The 26,380-nt window shown below is 44.1% G+C and overlaps 1 protein-coding gene across 1 annotated transcript in view; it reads right to left on the bottom strand.

Moving 5' to 3' along the window:
* glceb (glucuronic acid epimerase b) overlaps positions 1-24,388 on the bottom strand; it is a 28,917-nt gene extending 4,529 nt beyond the window's left edge. The window contains exons 1-5 of the mRNA XM_029144591.3: positions 24,157-24,388; positions 12,110-12,158; positions 9,837-9,918; positions 5,493-6,016; positions 2,146-2,391 (exon numbers count right to left, since the gene is read on the bottom strand). Of these exons, the coding sequence (XP_029000424.1) occupies positions 2,146-2,391; positions 5,493-6,003 (757 nt within the window). The 5' untranslated portion in view covers positions 6,004-6,016; positions 9,837-9,918; positions 12,110-12,158; positions 24,157-24,388. The remainder of the gene's footprint in view (positions 1-2,145; positions 2,392-5,492; positions 6,017-9,836; positions 9,919-12,109; positions 12,159-24,156) is intronic.
* Positions 24,389-26,380: the final 1,992 nt, after the last annotated feature.

Raw genomic sequence — 26,380 nt, 5'->3', positions numbered from 1 at the left:
GAGGCTTCCCTGAGGATGAGGAGAGGAAGGAGTGTAGGAGTGGAGAGAAACCGAAAAAAAGAGGATAATGGAATGATGAGTCGCACAAGTGCCCTTAAAGCCAGCCTGAGAACAGAGAGAGTGAAAATGAGCCAATGGTGAGAAGACAATTGAGAATCAGAGAGAAAGATCTCACATGACACAAGCTGAGAAAGCAGAAGATGACGAGGCCGACTGAGACACAAAGACAGTCGATCAGGAGCAGAATGAAGGAGAGCGCCAGCCTGGCAGGGGCCTCTGGATGACTACGGCTCTTTAATGCACTCATAAATCCATTACTTAAGGCAATGCAGAGAGTAAGTGGATTTGTACTCTGGCCCCGTGATTACTCTGCCATCAATAAAGGATGGGCAGGGAATATAGACGAGATTCCACCTCCTCTGCTCTGCTCTCTGGCTGTTTCACAGTAAGACGGGGGACAGAGATGACAAGCAGCTAAGGATCCGTCAGCGTACATCACGCTTTGATACACGAGGAAGGAGGCGAAAGCCTGAGAACAGAGGACAGGAAACCCAGAGCCGGTTCCACACTGGAGTTTAGTGGATGAACAGTCACTGTGGAGCAGATACTGCACAGTAGTGGACGCTGTGCAAAACCGGCCACGCTCGCAGAGTAAAGAGGATATTTTCACAAATTCCTTAATCATAAACTCAGAATAAATCCTTCTGAGTCTGATGTAATTTTACCGTAACAGTGCGTCATCGTGTTTGTCTTCAGTGACTCCATAATTAGTTTGCCAGAGTTCACCTTAGCGTTTGAAGGTCCAGTAAGAAAATATAAATTATAATAAGTAGAATAATAACCATAGAATTAAGTGGGCGTCAACTGTCCATCTGTACCATCTGTCAAGGGTCTTCTGTTTGTCACCGTTAAAAAGCCACACACACGTGTACCTGCCTCGTGAATGCTAACGGACAGGCAGCATTTACAGCTGGAACCAGCACCCGATCACAGAAAACAAAGGTGCTCAGTGGGGGACAGCCTGCCAGAATGTGCAGATGGGATGTCATTATGAGGCGACAGACAATTGATCCACTTGTCAGTGACTTTAAGAGGCTGTTAAACAGCAGTGGCCTAGATACAGTAAGGAAGAAGAATGGCCAAACAGAACCCAGCACGAGGAAGCAGCGAACGTGAGAGAAGCTGACAGGAAAAGAAATCCGGAAAGTTTGGATGAGCAGAGAACGTCATCAAGACTGGACGGAGGAAATACGGCTGCAATGTTGAGCAAGCTCACCAGGGCCACGCGCTGATAAGTGGCTGGAAATGACTAAATAGAACTGCAAGACTAACTGAAATCTGGGGAGAGAGGGAAGATTAATGGACAATGAAGACTGCTGAGGAGCAACGTTTAGAATGACTGAGGGAAGGAGTGAGATGAAGAAAGGGAGCAAAAGCAGAACAGGGAAAATGTCAGAGAGCAGTAAAATGAAAGGAGACAGACTGAAAGCTAAAGAGTCCAGAGGAGGAGAAAATTACAGTAGAGGTAGCAGCTCACACAGAGAGAGGAGGGGGGGCATCCTGGAAGAACCAGCAGGAGACAGAGGACAATGGACAAACAAAGGCGGCTCACAGTCAGCAGCAGGTAAAAGATTTTGACTTCTCCCTGCTCCAAAAATAACCACTAACTATCTCGTGGTCACTTTGCAGCTGTAAAACTAGGCCACATCCTCCGTATCCTATCAAAACAGACCTTCACTGGTTTTAACTGCATGAAACAGCTGCAGAACAGGAAAACCAGAGCTTTTGTGTGAAGGTCAACGGGAGGCAGCTCCTCCACCTGATGCCGATGCTGTGCCTCAGGAGGCGTGGGGGCTCCATGTCGTTAGCATCCACAGGAAGCATCACCATAAGCAAACACAGGATGAAGTGCCTGATGTGTGGGCTACTTCTGGAATCATCAGATTTTGGGGGAAGCTGTCATGATTTGTGTGTGTGTGTGTGTGTGGGGGGGGGGGGGGGGTCCACTGACAACCGACTGCCTGCCAGTATCCTGGCAATGAGTCACCACCACTCTCATCCGTCCTGGGGCTGTAGTTGCAGCCACCGTTAGCAGCAGATAAGCCGCTCGCCTGAGGCGTCTGGGCTCAGGTGAGGCTCTCGTACCTGGAGCGCTGAACTGCCGGACGGCGGACGCCCGGGTCTTGTCGTGGACCCGGCTGAGCGTGCAGCCTTTGGTCACGCTCCACGAGGCCGGCCCGGCCCGGCTGTCGCGCTCCTCGGCCGTGTCGTAGACCTCCACGTGCGGCGGCCGCTCCGTCAGGTTCTTGCTGTAATGGCTCAGGCCGTACTGGGCAATCTGGATGGCGTAGAAGTAGCCCTGGGGGCCCCACTGGGTGGACAGAGGGACGCCTGGGAGGAGGAGCAGAGGAAGGAATATGAAATCAGCGCCCAGCACGCAGGACCGTTCTGGCTCCTGCTTTTAATGAGCACTGATCCATCTTGAATTCTGTGCTAATGTTAAGATCTTGTTTGTGCAGAGGGTTTGAAGGCCTGTCTGAAGTCTCGACGATCCATTTCAAGTCAATATTCCTCTTTATATGGTTGACGAGACAACAGCTGTTTGGTTAAATGAGGGCTGCGCAGACAGTGATGCTCAGTCATCACAGACATATTTTTAACACTGGTCCTCTGTACAGTCAGACGTGGCACTAAAACATTGTTCCTAGAAATCAACCTCGGTTTTCACACGCCACAAGGTCCGAAAAGGGTCGAAACCAAATAAATGCAAAAAAATCAGAAAAGGCTTGAGAACAGCTTCAGCGAGTGATTAGACGCGTGGTGAAATTCAAGCTTCACCAGAGGCAGGTTTCCTTGTTCACGCAGCCAGAAATAGTTCAGACAGGAGAATCGTTCAGATGAACAGATACTTCACTTAAAGCCCTTGTGACAACACAAACCCTCTGTGAAGAGCACCACATACTCACATTAGTGCTGGGTGATAATGCGCAGACTCCTTTCAGACCAATTACCTCTGCAGACATGGCTGACAGCGCTTGGGTTCTACTTCCTGACTGCCATCTGTGCACTACACCTCTTGTTTGTTATTTGCTGCTCTCTGATGTATAGGTCCCAACTCAGATCGATTTAGATGATTTACCTCAGTCCTGGTACGTTACAGCCCCGGCACTGCTACTAATAAGACTCTTATCTTCATACACACATTTGATACCAAAAATAGTTAGTAAATGAAAGAACTAGACATGATTCACATGTGCTATACATGAACGTTACAGTAGTATGCATCCATGCATAACTTCTGATTACTTTAGGTTCAAAGTACATAATACTGCAACTGTTGTTTGAAGTGCTTGAAAAATGTAATGCTATTGTTCGCGTCGGTTTGTAATAACATGTTAATGGGAATTCAGATGCAGCTTTTACAGCACAGTCATTTTAGTTAGGAAGACGTGTTTGGAGCTGATCTAATTAAAGCAAACCCAGTGTGTCCCAATATTATAACAAAAGCACAGAGTGTCCACGGAGCAGGAAACCCACGGGCGTTCCTTCATGTGGGGGCTCAGACATTCAACATCCAGCCTCAACTTTGATCACCACCACTAATGAGACATTTGGTGTTTATTTTTAAAAAGGGACAAGTACGTGGATCTCTGCCACGGTGCACATTCTGGCAGCAGCTGTCAGTGACAGTGCTGATTGAGAACGGACGCGTTTCATTAATACTCTGACGAACACGAGGACGCACCAACACATCCCCACAAACGCTCGCATGCCTCCAACCCCGCGACAGACTTCCCTTCATGCCCGTCTTCATACTGTCACATCCCTCGACAACTTAAGTCAAATGACTGTCAGAATCCCAGCGCTGTAACACTGTGCTGCTCGCCGACTAACACTAAGTAATCCATGTGGAATTGGCTGGAGCGCCTGCACATATTTTCTTGACTCCAAGCAGAAGACTTTTCAAGAACTCTGCTGAAAACTAGGTCTTCTGCCAATTACAGCAGGCTCCAGCCCAGCAGGTACTACATCAATTTAGTGTTGTGCAGTGAGCATCCTCCTTTTTTGCGACTGACTTCCTAGCTCCAAAAAGCAGCGCATTTGATAGTGACAGTGAATGTGTCAGGAGAAAAGTTGACTTAAGATAAAATACCTGAGAAAACAAAACCTGAGTCAATAAGCTTCATAAACGGTTTTCAAGCCAACAAACTCACTGCAGAGTGAAGTGGTGGAGTGGATTCAGGAGCATATGGTCTGAGAAAAAACACTAAAAGAAGGAATGGGATTCAAGCAGGTGATTTTCGAAATGATTAACCAGAATCAGAATAGTTTTTATTCGCCAGGTTTGCACAAGACAAACAAGGAAGTGCATCCGGTCTGACTCCATCTTTTCATACCCTCATACCGAACAGTCATTATTTACATATCAATGACAGTTATATACATGTCATACATTATTTGCATAAAGGAAATAAAGAATAGAATAAAATAAATTAAAATTGCACCGCATGTTTTTACTGAGTCCCTTCTCTATGTGATGGAGGTAAACTCGGTCCTCGGTAGATACTGTGTTGTTAAATGCTTCCAGTAATGGTAAATGTTTGGCTGCTGGAGCTTTGTTTTCCCAAATTCTAATCCTAGAGCATAAATCCTGAAAGCACTGGTCGACAGAAGAACATTAAGAGAGCTATGATGACGCAAGGCACATAATGAATGAAGCAGATGCTAGAATAATGTTAAAGGGCCATTAATGCCATGTGAGGGTCCTGTTGTACTGTACCATGACCAGCAGAGTGTGTTGGGGCAGAAGCGCTTCCTAAATGTGACAGACTAATTAATAAAGTACTATCTTCAACTAGAAGAATGTGCTCAGGTTAAAGGAGGTGTGCATCCTGGCGGATGTGCAGCTGAAGAGTAAAGCGCCTTGGGCCTAATTAATGAATCCTGGCGCTGTGTGTGTGTGTGTGTGTGTGTGTGTGTGTGTGTGTGTGTGTGTGTGTGTGTGTGTGTGTGTGTGTGTGTGTGTGTGTGTGTGTGTGTGTGTGTGTGTGTGTGTAGATGTGCTTCCTCTGCTTTGAGCGTGTGTCACATAACTTGGCTCCCTACCGCTCGCCCCAGAGGTACCGGCGGATTAGGATGTTTTCCTGTCTGGCCCATTTCTAAATATATGTGTTCCGTGGCGCATATATATGCGGATGTAGTGGGACACAGCTGGATGATTTTGCCGTTTTAAAATAACGTTTGTTTTTTCCCCGTGTGATCAACAACGAGTAGACACATAGAAAAACTGCTGCAGAAAACTGCACCATCCGTCTCCGCAGAAATACCTATTTACTGCTGGAAAATGGCTCTTACTGACTCAAGCCATCATTCCTGATCACGCTGATCTCTACAGCTGACACACTGATGAAAAAATAAATTATTACATCTCTGCCGTTCGCTTCCTGACTGTGGCCAAATAGGAAGAATTTCATTTCTGGACGACTTCTTACCTTCCACTCCACTGATGCACTTGACGCGGTCTCGGACCTCCACGTTGTAGCCCTCGAACGACATGAAGACCCCATCGGGGTGGTAGGGCTCACGCTGCGTGTAGACCTTGGAGTAGCTGTGCTGGAACTCGAAGCGGTCGTAGCCGTCGTACTGCACCACTTTGCCGTACACGTCAAAGTACTTCTCCATCCAGCTGAAGGGCAGGTACACCTCTCCGCCCTCCCGCCGCCCTCTGATGGTGGCCTCGTCGTTGATCAGGCAGTCGATCTCCTCGTACTTGAGGCCGCCGACGACGGGCGGCGGCTCCGGGGGCTGCGGCGGCTGCTGCTGCTGGCTGCTGATGGAGGCGCCCCCCACCCTGGGGCTGGGGGCCACCAGGGCCGCGCGGGGCAGGAAGCGCAGGGAGGCGTCGCTGGAGCAGCGGTTCCACAGCAGCACGGTGATGAGGGTGAAGAGGGCGCAGATGACGATGAGGGTCTTGTAGTTGACGCGAGCAGCCAGGCAGCGCATGATCACAGCTCGCCTGCCAAACAAACAGACGAGGGAGCCGTTAGAAGCGCGTGCGATTTCTACTATACTGAGACGAGGACGAGCAGCCGGCAGCCAGAGCTGTGCTGGACTGTGGATGAGTAGCCTCACTGCAGCCTGTATAAACAAATGATATGATGCAGAGTAATTACAGCAGGAGAACGAGCAATTTAAATGCACATATATAACGTGCGGTGCGTAAATGGAATAAGAACCTTCATCACTAGTGGACTGCACCTCCTATTCCCTCACTTCCCAAAGCCAGAGTGTGCTGCTGGGAACAGCTCTCCACAGAGAGATGACAAGTTGCAATTTGTGTCAAAGACATGTTTTGTTCGCTGTTGTTCGGGAAGCAGCCTGTCGAGCAGAGCCAGACGCACCTGAGCACAGAAGTGACAGCCTGGACGGCAGTAATTAAGGCTCCGCACTCTAAAAAAGGACAACAATGATGGGAGACCGCAGGTCAGCGGCCGACGTGACCGTCATTTTCTACCGTGGCCGCAGTGGCTGCATTCTTTTGGTCGACTCACTTTAGCTTTAATGTTTCAGTCTGGTTCCAGAACCGTTTCCATTTCTGCAGTGCATCATTTTGTGGAATATGCTGCTTTGCTGTTCGTCAGAATATGATCATTCCACTCCACATTATCCACACAGTTACTTTAACCTCATGGAACAGCTGACCAGAATAATCAAAGGTATTATTTCATCCAAATGTTTTTTTTACAGACCTAACAATGATAATTTACTGAATTCAGATGGTACTTCAGATGCTGCACATCTTTTGTTCCAGTACGTATTTGAAAGCTTTGCTCACAATCCAATGTCTCCTTGACATTTCTAAATCCAGTACAAAGAAACATCTTGACCTGAGAGTATTAAAAGGTTTCCATCACTGTGGGCATTAATATTCTATCTATAATTTTATATGTATCTATTTTTCTTTTCTTAATTATCTAGATCTACACAGCTGTTCAAACAAAGAACAATACAGTTAAGATAATAATAATCATAATTTACCTGGTTGCTAATAAATGTTTTTTATTAGCAACCAGCAAATGTGGAAAACCTTTTTGTGATTCCAAACCTGGCAACGCTACTTTGAACAACATTCGAAGTTTAATACTGTTTACAGCTCTGAATTTACAGAGCTTTTAATAATACACCAAACTGTCTAGCATCATACAATATACATGAAGGCTTTACACAAGGCACGAAGCCAATCAGATACAGAAGACCAGCAGTTAGTCTGGGTTCATGTGTTCATGTCCTCTGTGTGCATCTGGCATTTTCACCACGCCAGCAGAAATCAATACACACCCAGGTCTCCTCCTCCACACTAATTACAGCTTACTATTCATAGTATTTACTATCACAACGGCAACAGAGCCCGGCCTTTATCAGGGGAAGGAGGAAAGGGAAATTACTCTCAAACTTAATTTCAATTTCTCAGCTTAAACTAGCCACTAATGAAGGTCAGCCTAATTAAAGTGTGTGAGCTGGACACTGTCACATTACAGCGTTAGTGGCCCCTCGAGCAAAGTTACTGTGTAAAAACTGGAACTTTCACAAAGCTGTAACAGGAAACAATGAGTGGAGGAAAAATGTCAAATCCAAACACTGATTCCGGGCCCTGGAGAGAAAATTGGGACGTGTCCCCTGGAAGGTAACCAAAAATATTTTATTCATGAACTTCATTCATACAAGCTCTAATTTTAAACTTCCAGTCAGTGATAAAAATAAACATTTATGTATCTCTGCCCATCATAAATTACTGCCACAGACACAAAATATCACTGATATTTAGAGAAATGTCATCGTGGTGGAGCGATGAAAGCCTGCGACAACAGGAGCTCTGACGATGCTGAAGGTGGTAAAAAGGACCGGGCCTGTCAGGAAACGGTAAATGATTGGGACTCAAGCAGGCCGGACCCAGGAAACGCTGTCCCGCTGTCCGACTGCATTACTGTTGTGTGTGTGCTGGCGAGGCGCTGCTTCTACGTCTCATTCGAACCGAACCCTTTGGACCATACACAGCAGGAACCCCTCTGACACAGCTCCATGCTCGATCCCTTATGGCCTCTAATACTGGTATTAATGTCCTCTCCACACCGGCAACCAAGGGCACAAGTGATTTAGATAATGAATGGATGGATATTAATGACTAGGTTTTCCACAAGTTTATGTTCTTGTTCTACAATAAACCAGGAAACCTGCTTGTACAGTTATAGTGGGCAACTCTATCTATCTTTTCTACTCCTATCTTTTTATTTACTGTTTTATTATGGGGACAGTGTGTGATGTGGGAGGCGTGTGTGTAATCCCCATGTTATCAGCTCCACACAGATAGTTCTGCATAGATATAATCCCTCTGGTAAAAACACTGTTTTGATCTGGAATGAAAACTACACGACACAAATACAGGATATAAAAAAAAAGACAGATCCAACTGGACAGGAGGTGAAAGACAATCCTGTTGGAGGATAAAAGTCTCCCATGCTTGACAGATTAGAGCAAAAGACACTAGAAAACAAAAGCAGCTTTTGGGCTTACGGGCTCCAGTATCCTGCTTCACCAAATTGAAAAGTGCCTACAGTAACAGGCAACGACACGCTCAGAGCTTCAGATGTCACCATCATAGAATCAGCCCTTATAAAAGAACCACTTCCTGCAAAGTGTGTAATAACCACTGAAAGGTGGAGATGGAAGAATGAAATAGGGCTTTAGTCTATTTAATCACTGTGCTTTTAACAATGCAAACACTCATTAGCCAATTGAGCAACTTTACTCATCTTAAATGTCAATTCTTCCTTGTACGATCAACTGTTATTATTGGAAGAGAGTTCTTTTTTTATGTCTTGAGCAAAGAATATTGTTCAATAACAAAGCACTGTGTTAAACTCAGGCCAAGTCTAACTACAGTACTCTGGTGAAGAACATTTACAAGAGGCCAAAGCTCCTGCAGTGCTCAGCGCAGGGATCTGTTAAAGAGTTGTTTTACCTCTGTCCCTGCTCTCCTCACACCAACAAAAGCCGCGCGCTGCTGAGCCGGCCTTGGGGAGCTAATGAAGAAGGAGGCGTAGCTAGCGGCTAAACTCCTGACAGATCCACTGCTTCAGGTGGAGGGAGGCAGCGGATGGAGGGCGCCTGGGCTCGCGCTGCAGCTGGAGCTGGAGCTGTGAGGCAGAAGGTGCGTCTGGGTGCATGTGTAGTGTATGGTAGGAGTCCCAGGCAGATGCTGATGCTGAGGTTCAGGGCGACTTCTTCACAACTGAAACTCGGAACTAGAATCTATTTGTGGGTGGGTGTGACCACGTATCATTGTAGAATTTCTCAAAACATGGCAGGTAGCCAGACAGACCAACATGTGAACCTACAGGACTGGAATCTCAAATAAACAGATAATTGAGTCAACTGCTCTGTTAAGTCAATGCGCCCGTGTGTTTTATCTCTCGTTTGAGGATTAAGCGGGTCATTACCAAAAAGCTTATAACTCAGGCCAACGGAGGGATTAGGCAATCTCCTCATTAAACGCAGGCGTGACGAGAGGCATCGTGTCAGAGGCAGAGCATGCGAGCTGTGCGTCCGACGCGGCGGAGAAACAAACGCAAAGGAACCAAAAGTGGTGCAACAACAATCACAATCAGCTCAGCGGTGACGGTGGGAGCGACGGGAGGCTCAGGGTGCCTTCCAACAGACATGATTAATCATTTCATCACATCAGTAACACGGGACCATTCATCACAGCGAATATTGGGACATGCCTATGATTTTGCTGCAGATGTTGACGGTGAGGACAAAAGGACGCCGGTACGAACCTCTAATCCGTAGAAACAGGCGACTAGCTGAACATTGTGGACATTCACCACCTGGTTCTCCTGCCGACGGGTCGCTCAGAGCCTGTGGTACAGAACGAGAGGGACGGGACAAAATAGTGTCATTAGTGGATCAGCCCAATGTGAGGATGCACTGGGAGAACATTTGCTGATCACAGTCGCTCCCGTTTCAGATGAAATCCTTTAACAGTTTGAATGTTTCTGGAGGCTAATTATGACTGATTGCCTCCTCACACTAAGCAGTGTCTCGGTACAAACGCTGCTAGGAAGTTGTTTCTCCACTGTGGCTAATTGTAAACTTAAATCAATCTTTCATAAACACTGATAGACTACAAATGAAGATGAGGAAACATACATATTTGTAATTACCATGATGAATTTATAGGCTTTTCAACAGCGGGACCATTAATGTACAACTAATCTATCTGAGCAAATAAGCAGAGAACGACATGGACACTTTGCTCAGTAATTAATCTCACCAATTTATTTCTTACCCCTGTTGAAAGCGGCTATTAAAATATAGAAGGTGCTAAATCACTGCATCAGAGAGCGAATATTGATCCCATGAAATGTGCATATTGACAAAGCACTTAAATTAAACACTGTGATAATTAAAGCAGCTGGGCTTCCTGTTATGGCACTCACTGTTTTAAAATGACTGAAGAGCAAACAGCGACAAGTGCAACATTTTAGAGCAATCGCTCAAAAGGATAAAGTTCATTAGCGAGTCGTCTGCTATGAATCCGTTTCCCGCTTTGTTTAATGTCACATGAGAAGCTCTATTTTTGACCATGGCTAAAAATTAAATCAAGGTCATTCGTGGCCGGGCACAATATGACGGGAGCGTGTGTGTGTCTGCAGCCTGACTTCGTGTGGAAAACGGAACACTGTAGCAAGCCAAAATGTCAGCAGTCTTAATCAATATTCGCGGGCTCCTGTACGAGCGCTGATGCTGTCTGAGGCAGGTGTGCTGCAGGCAGATGGTGAGGAGAGGAAAATGAGAGCGAGCGTCAGCCCAACTCATTCTTCCCGGAGCTCATCCTGCCATCCAGGCACTTTCTATGCAACATTTCATTCTCGCTATCGGTTGTCTGTGAACATCTGGATGCAGCTTCGGATTGCTCTAAGTAACATCTCAGTCAGTCAGCTGGCGCGCGCACGCACGCACAAACACCTGCACTTCTGCAGGAATGAAGGGTAACTTCATAAATGACAAAAATAAGCTTAATAACAGGAAAAATGAGCCGTGCCACAAAAGGTCACAAGTAATCGAGTTAGGCAACTCTTCATGTAAAAGCTGCACTGATAATGAGGCAAACAGCATGAAAGCCCTGACAACAATTAGATATGACTGAATATAAAAATGATTATTGTATTTTAATCTTATTATGAGAAACATTTAAAGATCTGTCTTTCTAACGAATACTACAACAAGAAGACGTGCATTCATACAGTAGAAAGTGGCTGTTTGGTACAAACTCCTTAAACAGTTGTTTACGATCTGAATTTCAGGGACGTACAATTAAAACAGCCAACACTAAATTAGTACCAGGAAATCTCTCAAGGCTGTGACCAAGAGCAGTGGGAGCTGAGCAGCGTCCAGCTCCTCGTCCAGGTGGCTTCTAACCTCAGTGCTGTCACCACGTTCATACACACTGTCCCATTCAATTGACCCTTCTTAGCCGAGGGGCGACGCCTTGCATATAAATCACGCAGATCAACTTTATGGCTCTCTGTGAACACATTTTGGACATTAGGGTGAAAATATTTCTTTTACAGCGTCTTGTGCAAGAATGAAATTAGGTAATTAATTATTTTAGTTGCTCCCTATTCGCGGCCACCGTGACACAAGCATCCATCTATCAGGACTCGTAGTCAGGGTGGGGGGGGGCTCTGCTGGGTATCCATAATGCATCAGTTCTCTGGGGAGTCAGTGGATGGCCAAACACTGAACGGTGCCACCACTGACCATCTGATGCCCAGTGAGGGCCAAGAATTATTTGTCTGCAAAGTGAAATAGTTCATTCAACTGAGATTTCTGCTTCAGAGTCGGAGTGGGTCGATTAGAGGCACCCTCATCTGATCAGAACCTGAACGTGAGCGCGAACGCAAACCAAAAGCCTGGTGACACGTTTTTAGATTTTATACAGACTATTTTCTGATATCTGATAAAATTATATTAGGGTATATTAATCAGTATCAGTCCTGCTCTGTCTCCAGGTGCTCTCACAGAAGAAAAAACAAGTGACACTCACGTTCTACGGAGTCTTCATACTAGTCGAGGGTTGAGTCTATCGTCACAATCTGTAAATAGAAAAGAGAAAAAACACAAGAAAACCTGTGAAGGTTGATAATAATAAAAAGCTACTTTGACAAAATAAAGCTGCCTACACCGAAGCGCTGATCACTGCCTACCAAACATGTTTTCCCTTAAAAGCCACAAACCTGGGGCCCAACTTAGTCACCAGCACTAAACTCCCATCGCACGGCCCCACGCCAACCTCACCAAACATTAGGGCAATTTTCACACTGGATTTAGGGAACAAAGGAGGTTTTAGTGGGCCTGCATCACATGCTGAGATATGCGTTGTGGCTGTCACAAGTGTTCAAGAATGCAGACAGTAAATTCTGATGTTATTTAGTGCTTCTTTGCATACATTTAAAGGCTAAATGTGGATGCGCTGTAGCACCTCAGAGCCAGACTGGGTGCAGCTGTTCACCCATTTGCCATAAAAAGGAACATTTTTCCATTTGTGAGACTCCTTAAAAAGCAACTTACCTTTTAAGATGCGCACACTCCAAAAGCACATTTCTGTTCTCAATCGTGATGCGATAGTAAGTAAGTGTTATGGTGACAGTTAAAGACTGACAAAGGAGAATAAAGGGACTCTGAAGAGGCAGGTGGAGCCAATGCCCAAATGAACAAAACAGAAACATGAGACTCCTTCCTCTCCAATCCTCAACAGAAGGATGAGGGGTGTCAGACTTCAGAGTGGGAGGCAGCAAAGGCTCAATGAGAGTAAATAAGAGTTTGGAAGTTTTTGGAAGCTAAGTAAATACCCTCGGTGCCTGTCAACACTCTGTGGTACTCTCTGCTGTGAACTTTGCTTTCATGCTCGTGGGCAAAAGCTGGCAATGGAAAGACTTTACCATCAGACTCCGGCTCTTGTGTATCTGACGAACAGCTCTGAACTTGTTAGTAGCACAGACACCTCGGTGTGAGCTCTGAGAAAGAAGAGGGCTGCACCCCAGCTGCCTTTCACATGAAGACAAGACTTGCATCTTCAGAACCTTGTTAGTTCTGTGAAAAGGCCACCGACTAGTTTAGAATATTAAGCAGCTCATGCTGTCGGAAATCAAAAGGATTTTGGGAGAGAGTTGGGAGCCTCAAAAAAGCTTTGATGGTATATATCGCTCAATCTCCAGCAGATATGATGGAATGCAAAAATAAAGACATGGGAACGAACGCTTCTGAGAGGAGGGTGGCAGGGGTTATTCTTCTCCTCTCTGAGTTCTGCATATGCACATATCATTAAAATCAGTTTTGCTCTTAAAAAGACAGAGAGACAAAATAGAAAATAAGTTAGACGTCCAAAATGCTTCTGCACATTTATCACAACAGAGTTTCAATCCAGTCAGGAGACGTCTGTTGTCTCACTTCCTGTGCTGTCCACCAAAGCAAACGTCTGCTCTGCTCCATGCTATCAAACCAATGCATCTTCACTCTGTATGCAGATGAAGCAGGTGCACACACTGAAAGTCAACTGCAATAAAATTTGGACCTGCTCAAGATTCAGCGTTTCCCGTCATGTCCCTGCTGAGGGGAGGACAGTGACGGAGGTACGGGTGACGGTAAGAGGAAGGGGAAGGGAGGACAAAGGCAGGAAGGACACAGCAAATCTATAAAGAATCAGTGTTCAAATTTATTGTGACTATTAGACAAACACTGTGATTTTATAACAGCGCTTCTGTCGCTGTGAACTAAATAAGCACCCGTTGTTACAGAGATCAAGATTCAGCCCGACACTGTGCCTCCACTTCACTCATGGAAATGATTGGTGGCAATAATATATAGGCTTCAATCATGGCTCCTGCAAATAAGTCAGGACGTATAGAACAGACCAGAGTGGTAACAATCAAGGCAGAGCGAGACGTGTGATTTAATATGTAAATCACCTTCAATGAGCTAAAGAATCTCACAGAAATGTCAAGAGACTGGAGGCCACACAGCAACGAGGCTGAACATGTCTGGAAATTGAGAAAAGAGCTGTTCTGAGGGAAAGGTAAAAGCCTTGAGGGGATGTAAAACGTCTCTTTCTAGCTGACCTTGTCTTTGCTATATTCTGCAGGGCTGCCTTTCCAAGCAAATTATTACTCCAGTCAGGGCGGTGGTGTCCTGCCAATCTTCTGTTTTCACTCTTCCCTGTAATTGCTCTTGGATAAATCTCTTCAACCTTTCTGTGCAGCTCTTAGGCCATTTTCCTCTCTTTCAGTTTATCCTTTCATGACGAACATTTCTATGGTCACACAGAAATACAGCGTGTTAAGGGCATTAAAGTCATTACATCACAGTTTTCGTGCAATTGTGGCGATTCTGGAACGTAATCTCCATCTAGTTGCAGACATTGTACAAATCTGATTCTTCTCGGCTCAACGATCACGTGCTTGGTGGTCCGATGTCCAGTGGAGGAAGAAGGTTCAGAGTCTGTTTATAAAACATTTACTGAATGATAATAAAAAAAACTGTCTCAATGGCCAGTACAGCTGTTTTATGAAAGATTAAAGTGCAAAACACGGAATGACTACAATCAAAGTAACTGTATTCTGCAGAAACCTACAACGAGCAACAGTATGAATATCTAACAATGGTAAAGTCAGATACTCTTTATTATGTCATTCTACATAAACACAGCTCTTCCCTTGGTTGGAGAATCACACCGTCCCTGAAATGACACGGAGGAAGTGGAGTGAAGCTACAAGCCCGGCATCTCCACGGTCCATCCGACTAGTCATTAACTGAAACTAAATGGCAAATCTGCTACTGAGGCATGGAAATGGATCCCCAGTAGGTACGGGCAGAGAAAAGGACGGAGACACGCCTAGACTTAGATGGAAGAGTAAAGCCTATTTATTCACATCTTTATATATGGAGTTCTACAGAGACGGCAAACACACACAATCCTCTACTGCTGTCAGCATTCGCACGGATTCCTAGACTTCAGCAGCATTTATAATGAGAAGGCACATGTCGAAAACTGCAGGAGGAAAAAAAAAAAAAAACAGATGTTCAAATACAGGAAGGCACGCTGACCAGGCGGGTAATCCATGGTATATTAAAGTCAGTTTAATCAATTATTAAAATAAGCTCAACACACAGCCCTGCTGGTGTGGCACCAGAGAGAACTGGGAGAACGTATTTCTCATATTAACACAGACCTTTGCGCTAAACGAACATAAACACTCTGATTTGACTTTGACGAAGCTGATGCACTGAGAGGAAGCAGAATTCACAACAGGGACATTACACACTCCGGTTATTGTCCTGTTATCTGGTGATTAAGTTTAGGCATATTTGTCTGGAATCGACCAGTCAACTAGATTGAACAGAAAGAAAATTGTTCCCAAATTCAACATTAACTTCATTTGAAGGTGTGCAACAAGCAATAAAAAGTAAATGAGCAAGAAACAAACTTCTTAAAAAGGACAGAAATATTTTGATAATTGCTCATAAACAGTAATATCTAATAATTCATTCTTTCCAAAAAGGGACCTTAAAGCTCATGGAAACAACTGCACCTAGTCGACAACATTTGTGACCATCCAGGGCGACAAAGGCATCGATTACATCTCAACAGTAAAAACAAGAACTGAAAAGACCTGAATGTAACAGAAGCATCATTAAGATCATTAGAGAGCGATCAACACGAGCCTGTTACCGGTAGTTTAAGGATTTAAAATGCAGTGTTGGGACTCGTCATAAGAGTACACGAAAAGATGGCCATCACACATGACGACTGCCTTAAATGCAGCCCCTTTGACCCCAGTGGATCTCCATCTGAAGTACTCTGATGCTACAAAGGAGAAAATCTGAAACAAGTGCTGATGAAACACGTGCACCGACTGCAGCAAAACAGTGGCGAGCGATCCTCCCGGCTTAGTTGTCCAGCCAATCCAATAAAGACTTAACGGGTCTCTGGGGCCAAGGTCACGCCTCCTACCTCAAAAGAAGGAAAACTTCATTTGCAAGCCTAATCAAGTGTGAATGTCACGAAGGCATAGCGAAGGGAGGTCGAGCAAGGCTAATTCTGTTCGGGGATAAGAGGAGCACTAGAGAGTCTCCCACTTTAGCAATATTGAGGGGTGTTGAGTTGTAAAGATGGCCATTAAAACAATTAACAAAGACATCCTTTATCCTCAGCGAGCGGTGAGAGCGGGCGCCTTATGGGAATGGATGCAAAGTAGCAGCCCAGAATCGCTCTCACACGCACATTTCATACACCAGGCTATTCAATCATCAAAGTGGATGGAGACAACTTCTTTAAAAATACTAGATCCATCTCAAAGTATTTATTTACTAAAATACTTTCATGTTTTAACAAGGCAGAGACATTTCTTAGCATATAACAAATTCAAAGCAGCAGATAACAATACGTCAATATACGCAGAACAAAGGTCAACTAGCAAGGACAGAGTCGACAAACATGCTTTGTCAAGTCAGTTTCCTTCAGTGTCATTATGGTCTATAGTGGGAAAATAAAGTCAGAAGCCTGGAGAAGTTAAATACATATTATTATTATTCTTCATTGTGGCTGGATAGAATACAAGGAGAGAGACAACGTCTCTATTCTCTCAACAGATGCTTGTATGAAACAATTCAGCGTTGGCTTAAATGAGTGGTTAGTCCTTGTGTACGGCGGTAAAGTGCCTGGATTTGGATGATGAGGAAGGAACAGAAGGCAAAGACACAAGAACTGACTGCATATATGAACGCCAGCCAACCACAGCGTCTCAGTTACAATTTCTTTTAAACCTGCTATCTTTTTATCGCTACATGTATAATTCAAAAATCACATTTGACACAGTTTGGGGGGAGGAGGGTCCAGTGCTTAGCTTTCCCATACGGGGCTGTTGGTATTTAGCATAGCGGAGGGGTATAGAGTGCGACGCCTGGGGGAGGGTTATGGTTCAAAGTGTTCAGGCATACTGGGAGCATGTTGCCTTTGAAGCGGCCATGGTTGGATGAACAGTGGGATGTCACAGGGCCAGGATTTACAACAGCAGTGTCCCACAGAGAGCGCAGTCGCATCCAAAGCCCCTAAGCCCTCTGCCAGAAACCACAAGAACGGAGGCAGCCTTCAGAGAATAGACTTTTATTACGGTCATAATCAAGCACTTTATGACAACATTATAATATCTATTAAAACAAAGTCCCACAGTCAGATGTCTGACAGACAGACAGACAGACAGACAGACAGACAGACAGACAGACAGACAGACAGTCCAATGCTAAGCTCAGATGGTCCAGGTCACACCAGGCGAGCGTCGCAGCCTCATAATCACCATCCGGGCTCAATGAGCAGTTGTTCACCAGACATTCACCAAAAATGCGACAGCAGACTGAGTCTCCTTCATCTGCCCACTTCCTAACGAGCAGCAGTGGTTCCCAGTTATCAGAGGCACTGCAACAGGACAGATCGGGCGCTTCAGGGGTGCAGGCTTAGGAAGTGTCACGCAGGCAGGCATAACAGAGCAGACCTTTGTCTATTAACCTATTATTAAGCACCATGGGACAACCTGCTTTTCCTTGCGTTAGACACAAAAATCCCAGCATGAGCAAACTCGAGCAGCTACAGCAGTGTTGCAATTACAAAGTGATTGCCAGTGTGCTGTAGGCCAGACATCGTTATTAAGGTCAGATGCAGGAAAAGGCTGAAACAGCTCGGAGTGACCCACCAGGAGTTAACTGTGGGTTTACTCCACTCTTTGTGCCATGAGCTTGACAACCAGCAGCACTGACACAGTCAGTTTAACAAGCAGCTGTTGCAAAACAGCGTGGACTTGACGTGTTGGTGCAGGTCTAGGTTCAAAAACTAAAGTTCTGCTTTGAATCTGGGTGGAAGACTAGTTACCCTGCTGAAAACACCAGGACAGACTGGTCGTGGTGCACACCATGGAGCAAAGGGCTGGCGTTGTTACTAGACGCCATTCACTGAAAGGGTGCTAGAGTACAAGTGATGCTGAAAGTGTCTGAAAGGGCAAACATGCACAAAGCAGCCGCTTTGACTGATGGACGCCTTTACGGAGAAGGAGAGTGTCTCATTTAAACAAGCCTTTATGGTCAACTTCAGCAAAAAAAAGGCGCATCAACACAGCCGCCATCTGCCAGAACGGGAAAAAAACACTAACATCTGATCATACGCGCAGTATATCTGCTCTTATATGGTCTTTTCAGGCCCAGTGCATCATCGTTTTAGGTTAAACCACAGACAGTGGTGACATTAAAGCAGCTCATCACAAACTGCTGAGTTTTACAACGTTGACCTAAAACTGATTGATGACTAAAATAAGTGAATAAAAACACAAGGAAACGTCACAAGGTTAAATGTCCCCTGCTCATTGTCTGGCAGCATTCTACCTTGAAAACTGATAGTGGTACACAGATGGGAAAGCATCATTCAACCCCATACAGACCTCTCCTTTAAAGCTTAATTAAGATAATGAACATGCTCCAATGTTCCAGAAAGAGACCTTGTAAACACAAATGAAAATAAACGTTAGATCTGCTTTATGTGATCAGAGGAGAAAAACATGTTTCATAATCAAAAATGCATTATTAGGAGACAATAACAGTAAAATTGTGTGTTGCTCAGATAAAATCCAAGTGGTTGAAATCCAAGGTCCACGTGGAATAAACAAGAGCTACAGGCAGACGGATGTCATTTGAGTTGGGGGATGAAGCGATCTGAGAAAATACTGCAAAAATGTGCAAATATAATGACAAGCTAACGAATATACTGGTCAAAATAATTATGGGAAAAGGAAATCCTCTGTGTACAAGTCCAGTTAAACATCGGAGATGTCTGTCTGTCCATTTTGGCCTTACAAGTAATTGTGAACTAGTGGCATCTGCTTAGTTAACATGAAAGACTCAACAGCAGCTCTAAGCAGCTAGCGTACGTGTCTGATCAGAAGGCTTCACGATGGTGGAACACGGACCTGAAACCCTCCATTTATTGCAACCTGTGTTTATAGCCCAGCTCTACACAGCATAAAGGGCATCCGCTGCACAGCATCAGAATTAATAGGGAGGCCACTGGCGCCGATTCACGACAGATGTGATCTGGATCCCACTCCCCACGCAAGTCTGGAGATGCTCTGGTGAACTTTATGCTGCTTGTTCTATTATCAAGCATGACTAGTTCAGTGTTGGGTCAGTAATAAGAAGTCATACCCTTGGTGTGAGCTGGTGTGTGATTTCCTTCAATTCTTTTTATCATACATATGGATTAACTCTGCTGCACAGTCACCTTTTTAAATTACCTCAGATGTTCTTCATGTTGGTGTCCACATGGCATCACATGAGAAAAATGGTGGAAAAGGTAATGAAATGCTTTCATTTTGTACAGGTAGTTAAACAACAGATTCAGATCCCAGATGAGATTTTCTGACAGGAACAAACATTTCCCACCATTTGACAAAGGATGCCAAAGCATTATCGCGCCGGTTTTCCGTACGTCCGTATCTACACCTCCACAGTGAAGGACAACTGACGCCTCCTCTGGTAAGATCAGTTCAAACGCCTGCAGCAGCCATTCCTGCCGTACACTTTAAAACATGATGCCTGTTGGAAACTGGATTTCAAAAGCTTGGGTTTAAAGTCCACAGGACACAAATATCCTGAGCTGTACGCAGAACGAAGGCAAAAGAGGAGCAGTTGGCACCACTACTGACATCTAATCAAGTCACCCAGCAGGGCCCCACAAAATGTCATAGCATTTGCAGAGAGCAGCAAACTGTGGTTTAAAAATAAATGATGGTTCAGAAGAACAACAAGGATTCAATCCTAAACTAAATAAAGCCTCCAGACTTTACCACCCTGCTAAGTTCTTTAATAACCTTTACGTCAGAGAGTCCTGCTCCGGGTCAGACGCGTATAGGTGACCCACAAAAAACATGGAAGTAGTTGATAAAACAATGGTGCACCATGGGTAGGAGCATGGGATACCGGACAAAGGTGTGTGAGCAGCTCATGAGGAAGAAAACTAAAGAACAATAAGAGCAGTAGTAGAGAAAGGTAGAAAAAAAAACACTATGGTAAAGCTTCTGACCGTGCGGACACTTTCCTTGTGCTGCTGTGGATCGTTAATGATGAAACAGGCAAGTTCAAGCACAGCAGTGTAATAAAAGACAGCGATGACGACTGTATAGGCCAGGGAGCAGGCAGATCAAAGACAACTTGCAGCGGTGGCAGCTTTAAGGGCAGTAATCACCACAGACCACGCAGCGAGGGGCTGGACATGCCACAGGCAGACTGTGGTCTCCACTACGAGCAAACGATGAGCAAAGGAGAGAACTTCAGCCAGAAGGACACTCCACTGTTTCACGCAGTGTGGTGAAATGTGCTGATCGAAGGCACTTAAATGTGCTTTGGAAGGACACAGGTCAACAATAAATCTGACAAATTCAGCAGATAGACACTATATTTAATATTTAAAGATGTCTAGCTAATGATGGAAACCTGGTTTACTACTACAAATGCTCCCTGTTTCGAACCAGCAGGCGTTTGGTTCTGCAGCCATCAGCAGGTATGAGCAGCACAGCTCAGTTTGGATGCTGGTGTGAGGCATCATTTAGAAGCAGTAGGACAACGTGGCGTTGAGTCCACAGTTCGCACACACTACTTTATGTTATACTGCATTTTGCCATCTCCAGTACTTATTAGCGAGCGTCTAAGTAGCACGCTGGCCACTTCGCCGCCCACACTCTGTAGAACAGTACCTTGTTTTTATTAGCACATTTCTGAAAGCCCTCAACAGAAGTCAAAGCATACAGAAGCTGGACACATAAAGCTTTCGCTTATTTTTAGTAATCATCACTAATTTGACTTGAACATGTATTTCCTCCATTTGTTTCCAGCAGCCAGCTGGCAGCAGCTACAGCAATTCTGCAAAATAAAGCTTTTAGTGGTAAATTATACAGGTTATAACAAGAAACTAGCAATAAATGGTTTCTGTGAAAGTATTTGTACAGCGATCGAGTAAAACCGAGACTATATTCATACTTGATGAGTTAAGAAAGCCAAGACAATTACAACTCCATGTATCTTTTTACAAAAGCTTTCAAAACACTGCACTAAGACTAAAACATTCAATTTAAAAACTATTGTCCTGCTACAAAGCTATTTCTGATGTGTTACCCACAAAAAGCCAAACATTATATCTTATGTCAGAATTCATTATTAAAAGCATTGGAAAAAAGTTAAAAGCAACTGTGTAACATGTTTCTTCTGTTTCTACTGTTTTCTACTGGCAGCTGCTTTCTGTTCTTATACAGATATCTGCCATCATTTTCTCAGACACCAGTTGTTTCATTGAGATTCTGTAAATTTCACATAAAAAACGACGTGATTATAATTTTGTTGAGGCTGAGGCCGTATTAAATTTATTTCTGCTGCATTGAGCCTTAAAGGTGTTTCATTGTCATCCATCACTTGACATAGCATGTGGCAAAGTTTGACATATGAGATCCAAAATAAAGCAGCTGGCAGAACAGTCCATCGTACCTGCTCCATTCATTCAAAGAGCTACTCGAGATGTGAGGTTATTTGTTGTGCAGAAACGCTGATTCCTGTGAAGGATCCACAAACTGATAAAACACTAGGAAAAAAGTCACACCATATAAATGTCTTCTCAAATATTATGTTTGTGTTTTATGACATTTTGTTTTAGGACAAAAAACCTTTGTGAATAAACAGGCTGTAAAAACTGATATGCAGACACACACAGACACACAGACACGCACGCACACACAGTACAGTGTGACAGTATTGATGGGGCTATAGATAAGATCTCCTCCATCTACCCAAACAATGCTGAGATGTGGCCGATTTCAAATGATCCTCTCTGTTCAAGTGTTTGCTTCTGCCCTTTGTCCTCTTTATATCTTCCTGAATAAACACAGGCGCATGGGCGGCCTGAAAAAGCCGAGGCTCACCATCAGAGGAGATCCTTCCTCCCACTGTGCCTCTGTCACTGCTGGACACCGACATTATTATTATACACCTCGAGCTCAATCCACCGATTCTATTCATATTCCTGTACATTCTTTCCACTTCCCTACTTGCTTTTGGTGCCTTCCTTTTAAAGTGCATGGATTGTTTTTTTTTTCTTTCAGAGATACTATATTTTCATCCTGTTGTTTTAAAGTTTAATGTTCAATAATCTATCATATTATTATATCAACATCCGAAAAGAGGTCCTACCTCTGTTGCTCCCCAGGTTTCTTACACTTTTCTTTTATTGAATTTTTCTGGTGTAATATTTTGTTGTACAATCTGCAAAGATGAGGTCTTTATAAAGCAGGAATGTAAATGTAATTTTTTACATCTATTTTACAAAACTCATACATATGCAATGCCGCAGCTTGTACTGGTAATTTGAAGCAAATGTGTTTTTGATGTTTTGATGTACTGAACATAATAATAATATAATTAAACCATGTTTAGCTAGTAACAGAAACTGAGCACTCAACATTCAATTTCAGCTATCTGTGCGTGAAGGCAGCAGCCACGGTGACGCTCTAACAGCTGTACCTGAAAATTGACAATCAGGGCTTCATGTCATTTTTTTGTACATAATTCATGTAGCCACTGTAGTAGATGTCATACATTGCTATAAAATACCTCATTTTTGGCAAATATAATTTAAAATGTATTTAGTTCTATGCAGACATTTTGTTTGAACGCTCCGTCTCACCCCAATGCATAAATGGAATAATAGAATTCATAATGAAATACCTTAAGTGCTTATCTAATTGTTGCACTAGAAATACAAATGCATGTTAGTGTAGTGCCTTCGGGTACAGTCTATCATTACAAGCAGGGCCATAATGATGAGGAAGATACTGAACATTAACCGGAGACATTTTCTGTGACGTACCCATCTTATGACCTGCTCTTCAAGCAGCTGAGCCAGAACAAACAGATACAATCCCTCCTTTCCACCCTTGCTTTTATAAAGGGGTGAGCATTTCCCTTTGTGTCCTTTCTGTTGTGTCTTGTTTCTGTGTCATGTGTCACTCTACTGCAGTGCAAACAACTGCCCCATATGGACAATAGCTGTCACTAATACCAGCAGAAATTAAAAGCAACCGTTCTGCAGCAGTGAGCTCATGAAAATGGTTTCAGCAAATGTATGTTAAAATGTTTATACTTCACAAAGTTAAAAGATCAAGTAGGTTGGCCTCAGGATCATTGTGCATTTCAAAGAGCTCAGACACGTAGCCAGAGTCATAAATAAACAGTTCCACAGAGCCCTGATCTCAACATCACGGAGTCTGGGAGCACATGAAAAGAAATAAGACTGTGTCTTTGATACGCTTTGATCAACCCATCCCAAAAACCTATTGGTGCCATTTTAAAAGCAGTGGGTGGTCACTGTGATGTTGATTTCGTTTTTACAGCATCCTCAATGCTGATGCATTAAAGTTTTGCAGACTGTGCTATTGTGACTCTGCTGCGCTGGCCGTCAGATCCTCACACGAAACAAGACGCAAACTACAGTCAGAAATGCAAAAACAACGACGCTTAGACGTTCAGCACAAGTTCAGTTTGTTTCTGACCCGGTCCATTCACAAAAACTGTGCCATGGCTGGCTGGTGTAGCCTCCCCCACCGCCTCTCCCACAGGACACGCATCCTAAATCCTCATAGTTTGATGTAGAGCTGGCAGGCGATCTCCTCAGCTAGCTAGTGAGCCAGCTGGAAGCGACTTTAACATACTAAGCAGATATCTCGTTAGCCTGGAAGCTAACAGAGATATGCATTCCTCGGAGTCCACACTCAGCTTTGAAGTTCCCGTCTTTGCCCTCTGGTTCCGTAAACCGGCGAAGATGTGCTAAAGCTCGCTTTAAAGTACTAGCGGCGAAGCGTTTGACGAGGTTAACACGTGGGAGAAGCGGGAGAAGAGGCGAGGAGGACTGGTGGGTTGAAATGATGATCAGATGTGAAACTGATCTGTGAGAATATCAGCTAGCACTGCATATGAGTGGCTGGAGACGACAACACGGACCGTTAGCAGCCTTACCTGCACGAGAAAAGGTGTAGAGCGAAGCCGGGACGTGCGCAAACGCGCCGGCAGCGGTTGTTTTCGGTTGGTCGGTGAGTTTCAGAGAGTCCTCTTTCACCTCAGGCTCAAGCACAGAAGCAGAGACTGACTGTGCTGCCTCCAGACCAAAACAGCAACTGAGCACTGCTCTGGAGCCACTTCTCACTGGGAAGGATATTCAGTCTCGCGAGATAGAGCGAGAACTACGGGATGTGCCTGAACCAATCAGAGCGGCGGCTGGAGGCAAGCGTTTGTCGGCTCGGGATTAGCCGAGAACGGTATAAAATACTGTATGTGCAACCTGAAACAAAGATCAAAATACTAAATATTGCATTAATGTTGTTAATACGTTAATAAAACAAAATAATAAAACATTCATAAAGTTTTTGTATAAAACCCCAAACAGCAACTTTTAAATGAAAAGTAGCAACCTAAGTGATCAAGTGTGTAGTAAACATATAATATATCAATCATGAACTAACCAAAAATGGAAAGCACTTAAAGTAAAAGCTCAAAGTTTGCAGTACGTAAGGAAATGTTTGTTGCAATTAGCCATTGCTTACGTACAGTGTCAACTCTCAGATCAAGAAAGTAAAAGAACACCTTTGTGAACAGTCAGTTTTCACAGAAGCAAAAAGAACAGAGAATAATACTCAGTGGGGTGAAAAGAGTACTAAAAGTAAAAACTCAGCAGGAAATGCTGCTGAGTGATGCAACAGGCTACAAACATTAAAGTACTGCAAGTCTTCTCTAGAATGACTTCAATCAAAGACACAAACCATTTGCAGCTGCACAGTCAGAGTTCAGACAGAAAGTCTTTCACATGAAAACATGGCTGAGCTGAACAGGGTCTGAGAAACCATGTCCACAGTTCCTCCTGGATATTGTCTCCCGTAAAAAAATGGTATCAGTTTCTGTGGACGATATCTATGATGGGATGGTGCATTTTACATCTAACAAAAGCTAGAGAAGCAATCAATTCAATAAACAGGAAATTGTAATGAGAAACATTAGCACTACATACGCCTTGGGAGGCACCACATATATCCAGTTGTATCATGATGTTGTTTGATGTTTGTAGTGTGTTACTGTAGATTTCACTTCTGTCTATCACTTTCTTTGCTTTGTTCAGTCCAAGCTTTGCTCATTTTGTCTCTCTAGTTCAACAGACACACCTTGTGTGTCCACTGAGGCAGGAAGTGTCTACCATCTGGTGATGAACATTATTAGTGACACCACACTGCATAATTGTCATTTGAGCAGTGGGAGGACATATCTCTGCCACCAACTGTTTACGAGCCCCAAATCTATTCTGCTTTCTATCATTAGGAAACAATCATTTGACATTTGAGCCATGGCGAATATTGCAATGATTTACGTTGGTCATATGTGTGTGTGCATTTCCATCCAGCGTCTTGTTTTCCACGCTGAACAAACTACTGCAGCTTTCTTCTTCTTCAGTTTTAATGCCCTTGTTTAAGCCGTAAGTCTTCATGCATGTTCCGTTGCAGTGCATTGTGTTCCTCTGTCTGTATAAAGAGTACAGGAAATAAATGTATCTGTCCTAATTTAATGTAAATGAAGAAGGTAGAATGTGAAGGAGCACTTTGGACTGAAATGAGGAAATAGTGTTGAAATGCTCCCATGTTATATAAAGCCCAGATTTAAGCTTTCGGTCGAGCTCTAATATCTTTTACACGTTTGAGGGTATTTTGAAGGTCTTTTAGCAGAGGCTTAAATAAATGAGACGTCTCCTCTCTTTAGCGTGTGCTGATTTCAAGTCGTTTGAATCAGTCCATGAGAAAGAATAAAGGAAGATGATATCATCAGAGGCAAACAGAATTCAGGGTACAGCATGTGCATGATGCAATGCAGCTGTCAGGCTTGGGCAGGTGTCGGACCCACATGCACGGCGCAGAAACACAGATGTGATTAAGTGCAGGTTTATTCGGTGAATCAGAGTCAGGCAGTCCAGGTCAAACACAGTACGTTCCAGTAGGCAATATACAAAGGAGCAGGCAATCTCAGAATCAAGGTCCAGGCAGGGTTCGGTACACGAGCAGACTTGGCGACAGTACAGACAAGGATCAGGCAAAAACTCACGGTCAGATTATCAGGCACAGGTCTTTCACAGGTTGCAGGATCAACAGGGTTCAGGCAAGAATCAATGGTCGAGGCGGTCACGGTCAAAACACGAATGGCT

This window comes from Betta splendens, chromosome 3 (assembly GCF_900634795.4).
Source record: "Betta splendens chromosome 3, fBetSpl5.4, whole genome shotgun sequence".
NCBI lineage: Eukaryota > Metazoa > Chordata > Actinopteri > Anabantiformes > Osphronemidae > Betta > Betta splendens.
This window is presented reverse-complemented; position numbering and strand designations above follow the sequence as displayed.